This window comes from Kryptolebias marmoratus, linkage group LG9 (assembly GCF_001649575.2).
Source record: "Kryptolebias marmoratus isolate JLee-2015 linkage group LG9, ASM164957v2, whole genome shotgun sequence".
NCBI lineage: Eukaryota > Metazoa > Chordata > Actinopteri > Cyprinodontiformes > Rivulidae > Kryptolebias > Kryptolebias marmoratus.
The window spans coordinates 29,654,179-29,660,334 of record NC_051438.1 but is presented as its reverse complement, the minus strand read 5'-3'; the positions used below and the strand labels follow the sequence as shown (position 1 = coordinate 29,660,334).

The following is a 6,156-nucleotide window of genomic DNA, read 5'->3' as shown; positions in this document are numbered from 1 at the left end:
GTTGTCTTCAGTCCCGTTGTCTTCAGTCCAGTTGTCTTCAGTCCCGTTGTCTTCAGTCCCGTTGTCTTCAGTCCCGTTGTCTTCATGGTTCTTAGAGGCTCTTCAACAATCAAAGCCAAGATTACATCCTGAGACAGCTCACCTGTTGTTACTCCTGCTAATTTACTGATCAATATCAGTTAGAAATCATCTCTTTGTTCACTTCCCAACAGCACAAAACTGTAATCAGAAAAGCAAATAAAAATTCTGCTGCTTGTTTTGATTCACATTCAGTCAGTTTGTGGTTCTTCGTCCTGATCCGGGACAGATTGGTTCTCATACTCCTGATTGACTGTGGACAAATGTGTCCTGATGTGGACATGGATCTGTCCACCTGTGACCAGATCACCTTTGATGTTTGGTCTTCATTTGATCGTGTCAGTTTCCTCCTCAGGGACTCCTACCGAGGCTCCGCCCCCTCCTCCTGTCCCATCAGCTGATCCAGCAGGTCAGGTGACCCCGGCTGACACCAGTGAGCCACAGTTACCTCTGGAAGATCACAGCAGGAGGAAAAAGTCCCGCAGCTCGTCCACCATGCCAGTTCGCCGTAGAGTCACGGTAACCTCGTCCTCAGACAGGACGTCCCGCGTGCAGCAGGAGAAACAGATGCTGATGGAGGAGGTCAAAGCTCAGAAGGTGATTAATCAGATTGGGTTCTACACACACCACCCAGAACATCATGATGATGGTGATGATGTCCTGCAGGAGCTGGTGTGGATCCTCCACAAAGCCCTGGAGGCGGCCCAGCTGGAGAAAAGAACCTGTGCAGAATTTCTGGCAGCGGAGGACGAACAGGAGCGTCTGGAGGTGCTGCGGCACCGCGAGCGCCAGGCAGCTGACCTGCGAGGACGGCTGGAGGAGGCCAAGGTGGAGGCAGAGGCACTAAGGCGGAGTCTGTCTGAGAAGGACGCTCAGCTGCTGGAGCTGCAGGAGAACATCACGATGCTGACGGAGAAGAATAAAGCTAAGCAGCAGGTGGGGAAACTAACTGATGCTCAGGTTTTATCTGACGAAGGTGTTTGTTCTCTGGTCAGAAGGTCCAGAACATCTGCAGGAAGCAGACAACTTTTCATCCTTTGAGTTTGGTTCTGACTTTGTTTCATTCTGTTTGTGTGGCTTCAAGTGGAACTGTTCAGATACCAACCAGCTGTTCTCTGCACTTCCTGTTTCCTGTCAGGTGATCATCAAGCTGTCTGACCAAGTAACTTCCTGTCTGTCAGCCCCGAGTCCCTCCGACTCGTCCTCCGGCCGTGTTCAGGACTCTCAGACCGTAAGGCAGCTCCAGCAGCATGTTGAGAACCTGAAGGTGAAGTATTCCTGTAGTACTCTACAGTAAACCAAGTAGTCCTGTGGTACTTTGAAGTATTTGGAAGTACTTTGTGTAATGATGAGACGGGAAGCTCCTCTGCTGCTGAAAACCTGCTGAAGAGACTTTAAGAAAAGTGTTCTGGTCCAGTATTTGGAGTCAGTTCACACAGTTTGGGTTCAATGCAGCCGTTTCCTCTCTGATTGGATCAGGGTTCTGATTGGATCAGGGTTCTGATTGGATCAGAGCTCTGATTGGATCAGGGTTCTGATTGGATCAGGGTTCTGATTGGATCAGGGTTCTGATTGGATCAGAGCTCTGATTGGATCAGGGTTCTGATTGGATCAGGGTTCTGATTGGATCAGGGTTCTGATTGGATCAGAGCTCTGATTGGATCAGGGCTCTGATTGGATCAGGGTTCTGATTGGATCAGGGTTCTGATTGGATCAGAGCTCTGATTGGATCAGGGTTCTGATTGGATCAGGGTTCTGATTGGATCAGAGCTCTGATTGGATCAGGGTTCTGATTGGATCAGGGTTCTGTGTTTGTTTCCCGTCTTCAGGACGACATTGAGGCCTATAAGACCCAGAACAAGTTCCTGAACTCGGAGATCTACCAGCTGACCAAACTGTGGAGGAGGAGCTCCGAGCAGGAGAAGAGCCTGATGGTGAAGGTTGGTCTAACTGGGAACACCGGGACAGTGTCTGGACTGGGACCAGTTCTTTGACCGTTTCCTGTCCCTCTGATTGGCTGCAGTGTGCCTTCCTGGAGGCCACCAACTGTCAGATGGAGAGCCGTTACCTGGGTGTCCTGCGGAAGCTCCAGGAGACCAAATCTCTGGACCCGGAGCAGCAGAAGGCTGTGCAGATAATGATTGAGGACGCTCTGAGAGGAGAGCTAAAGAGCGTCTTCAAGCTCAGCTCCAACAGGTCTGAAAACCTGAGTCTGACACAGATTAAACCCAAAGGAAGGAAACATCTGGAGCACAGCTGTTTTATTAAATATCAGAAGAAGAAGAAGCAGTGAAACTATTTAAAACCAGACTTTTGGTTGTTAATCAGTAAGATCTGGGAACAATAAACCCTCTGCTGTGTCTTCAGGGATTATGATGAGTACGGCTTTAAGGTGGTCCCGGACTACGAGGTGGAGGACATGAAGCTGCTGGCAAAGATCCAGGCCCTGGAGATCCGCTGCTTCAACCTGCTGCACAAGGTCCGACCCCTGGACTGGACCTGGTTCAGTTCCAGTTACAGAACCGGCCTCTGCTCCAGAATTTCTACATGTCTTTGTTTTGTTTCATGATTCATGGTATCAAGGGATAAAAAAAAACAATATTCTTTTTTTTTTAATGTTGTCTTTATCAGTTTCTTTATTTTTCTGACAGCTTCATAAAAAATTCAAAGCTGATGATATGGATGGGTGTGATTGTTCTGTGTGGTTCTGGTTCCTGTTCTGACAGCGGTTCTGTGTGTCCCTCAGGACGGCGTGGAGCACCCCCTGCTGACCCGCTGGGCGGAGTACCTGGCCGGCAGGTCAGATGATAACCTGTGTCCGTCACCCGAGCTCAAAGCTCTGCTGCGTGCCGGCGTCCCACAGGAGTACCGCCAGAGGGTGTGGCGCTGGCTGGTCCGGACAAGAACCAGGACCATCTGGGAGCGCCACCCGCAGCGCTATGAGGAGGTACGCTGAGCAGGCCCAGCCCACACCTGTCCACAGGTAACCTGTTGGAGGTCTAACTGCTCTTGTGTTTGCAGCTGTGTGAGAAGAGCCGGACATCTCCTCACCCAGTGTCCCGACAGATCCAGCTAGACCTCCATCGTACCCTGACCACCAATCAGAACTTCTGTTCACCATCTAGCCCCGCCCTCCAGCAGCTCCGCCGTATCCTGTTGGCTTTCTCATGGCAGAACCCTGCTATTGGCTACTGCCAGGGTCTCAACAGGTTCTTAGCGGTTCTCATCCTCCTGCAGAGTGGCAGTTTGATTTGCTGGTCATGTGACACGGTTATGTGACAGAGTTGTGTCGTGTGTCTCAGGTTGGCAGCCATCGCTCTGCTCGTTCTGCAGAATGAAGAAGACGCCTTCTGGTGTCTAGTGGCCGTGGTGGAAGCCATCATGCCTCAGGACTACTACACCAAGACCCTGGTGGCTTCTCAGGTGAGAAAAAGCACCTGTTCACCTGAAGTCTTTGATCAGGGTCACTGATTGGTGGTGTGTGTGTTCAGGCAGACCAGCGGGTCCTGAAGGACTTGCTGTTAGAGAAACTTCCACGCCTCGCGGCTCACTTCGAGACTCACAACATCGATGTGTCGCTCGTCACCTTCAACTGGTTCCTGGTGGTTTTTGTGGAGAGTCTGCCCAGTGACATCCTGCTGCCGCTGTGGGATGCGTTCCTGTACGAGGGCACCAAGGTACTCTGAATGCACCACGACACGCAGCCCTGAATGCACCACGAGAAGTCTGTTAGATATTATGAATCTGAAGAGAAATTACCTGAAGATGTCAGTGGATTTATTCGTCTGCCTGTTGGGTCTTTAATGTTCTGTAATTCTAAACTGGAAGGTGTGGTTCTGTTGTTGTGCTGCAGGTGATCTTCAGGTACGCTCTGGCTCTGTTTAAATACAAAGAAGACGACATCCTGAAGATCAACGACAGTGTGGAGATCTACCAGTACCTGCGCTTCTTCACCAAGACCATCTCTGACAGCAGGTACCCTCACCCTGATCCGGGCCGACCTTACCCATCAGCTGGGTTCCTCCTGGTACCAGCAGCAGAAGCTCAAAAGATGTTTTATATTAAAAACTCGATGGGACTTTCAGGTCCAGACGCCACATATGCAGGTTCTGCAGTTACAGTCCAGGATTGTCCTCCAGTTAAAGTTTAGTCCAGCTGTGAGAAAGCTTCAGTTAAGGAAGTTCAGAGTTTCTGGTAAAATGGTTGTAGAACTTCAGTGGTTCTGATCTTTGGTCCAGTCAGAGATCAATGATCAGTCTGATCCATTAATAGGTCCACATACAAACAGTTTATGTTCCTGCAGCTCGATGACTTCCTGTTTGTGTTTGCTCACGCAGGAAGTTGATCAGCATCGCCTTCAACGACATGAACCCGTTTCCTCTCCGCCTGCTGAGGAACCGCCGCGCGCTGCACCTGGAGCGCCTGCAGAGGGAGCTGCGCGAGCTGGAGGAGCAGCAGAGGGAGTTCTTCACGGAGAGCGCCGAGCATAAAGACAAGGAGCTGGACATGGTGGCGAGCGAAGACGACGATGAACTTTAACCCCTTCATGCTGTGGACCGTTCCGACAGTCCGACCCGCCTCTGAGTGAGTTCACAGAAATGTCAGCATCTGTTTGTTACCTGCAACCAGGTGGTTACACGCTAACGAGTTAACAAGTTAACGAGCTAATGAGTTACAGAGTTTTTACATCCCAACACAAAGATTAGGAAAAACTTTTATTTAAATAAAGAAGAAAATAAACAGTGATAAGGAAGAACTGTGAGAACATTTTTAACATTATATAAAATTGAATAAAGAATAAAAATGAGCTGCAGAGACGACTGACAGATGGGATGAGTTTCTTTAAAAATAAAAAATACGCCTCCACTGTAAAAATACACAAAGCTACAGAAGTTTTGTTGTTATTGATTTTGATGCAGTTTTTCTCAAGATAACTAAGCTAGTTTTATCTATTCTTAGGAATACAAGTTTTGTTTTGTTTTTTCAAAAATGACAAATAACTTATTGTGACCTCTCTTATCTCAAGATTACAAGATGAAAAAACACTAAAGAGAAGAGCTTTATCCATAACTTATCTTGTGATAAATGTCCTCGATATCTCAAGAATTGAGCATCATTATTTTGAGAGATCAAGAGAAATACCTCAGTTTGAGAAAACCAGGTGATCCAAACGGCACCATGAGTTGGACCTGAAGTACAGAGAACTTCTACAGCAGAGTTCTGTTGGTACTTTTCCTGCAGCAGAGGCTGAGACGGGTTTCTGTTGGAGGAGAACCAAACTGCAGAAACTCACAGGAACCTCAGAGGAACCCTTCAGGTTTCTGCAGGTCTGGACTGCTCGTTTTACAGTAACAGTCTCAGCCACAAGGGGGCGATCCTTCAGCTCTGGGTCAGTTTCTATATGAGATTCTGTGAATCTCCTTCATTCATTAAGATTATTGTTTATAAATCTGATTTATTTGAAACTTTGTTCTGCATCAAAAACAAAAATTAATTTCCTGAAACCTGTTGGATTCATGTCATTGTTTGTTTTATTTTTCTAAAATAAAGCTGTTTTGTATCTTAAAGTAAAAACTCTGTACACTACAGTGAAATGATGGCACTGAAACACTTTTGTTAATATTCTGAATTTGTACATAAATATTCTGCAAGTTAGTCTGTTTTCTTTACTGATAATAAAATGACCTGTTTGTTTACTGCAGTATGAAAGTAAACAAAGGCAACAGGAAGTGATTCAAATGTTGCATTTTATTATTTTTCTTAAAAAACAAAGATACATAAGAAATAATGGATATAAAAACCAAAGCAGGAGTTCTTCTTTGTTACAAACAACGTGTTACTGCAGAGAAAAGCTAAACACTAAAACTGTTAAACTCCTAAAGTCCCAACATGTTTCTGTTGAAGACCGATAATGAGGATGATGAGGATGATGAGGATGGTGATGATGGTGGTGATGATGATGTGGATCAGAGTCTGGAGTCCCGTCAGTCTAACAGCACATTCATAAAACGCTGCAGAACATCGACATGCATCAGCAACTCTTCATCTGTTCTGTTGGAGATGTTGAAGCTGTGGGGA

General features: G+C 47.0%; 1 protein-coding gene across 8 annotated transcripts in view; it reads left to right on the top strand.

Annotated features, from left to right (window-relative positions):
* The window catches only part of tbc1d2 (TBC1 domain family, member 2), a 16,609-nt gene extending 10,798 nt beyond the window's left edge, over nucleotides 1-5,811 (top strand). For 6 of the 8 annotated variants that reach the window (XM_025002971.2, XM_025002973.2, XM_025002972.2 and 3 more), the window contains 12 exons: nucleotides 422-675; nucleotides 745-1,014; nucleotides 1,217-1,345; nucleotides 1,908-2,018; nucleotides 2,102-2,274; nucleotides 2,446-2,557; nucleotides 2,825-3,025; nucleotides 3,100-3,287; nucleotides 3,381-3,501; nucleotides 3,570-3,755; nucleotides 3,932-4,053; nucleotides 4,416-5,811. In XM_025002971.2, the coding sequence (XP_024858739.1) occupies nucleotides 422-675; nucleotides 745-1,014; nucleotides 1,217-1,345; nucleotides 1,908-2,018; nucleotides 2,102-2,274; nucleotides 2,446-2,557; nucleotides 2,825-3,025; nucleotides 3,100-3,287; nucleotides 3,381-3,501; nucleotides 3,570-3,755; nucleotides 3,932-4,053; nucleotides 4,416-4,617 (2,069 nt within the window). In that variant the 3' untranslated portion in view covers nucleotides 4,618-5,811. The remainder of the gene's footprint in view (nucleotides 1-421; nucleotides 676-744; nucleotides 1,015-1,216; nucleotides 1,346-1,907; nucleotides 2,019-2,101; nucleotides 2,275-2,445; nucleotides 2,558-2,824; nucleotides 3,026-3,099; nucleotides 3,288-3,380; nucleotides 3,502-3,569; nucleotides 3,756-3,931; nucleotides 4,054-4,415) is intronic. The other 2 variants (XM_017441646.3, XM_017441647.3) reach the window with 2 other exon arrangements.
* The last annotated feature ends 345 nt before the right edge of the window (nucleotides 5,812-6,156 follow it).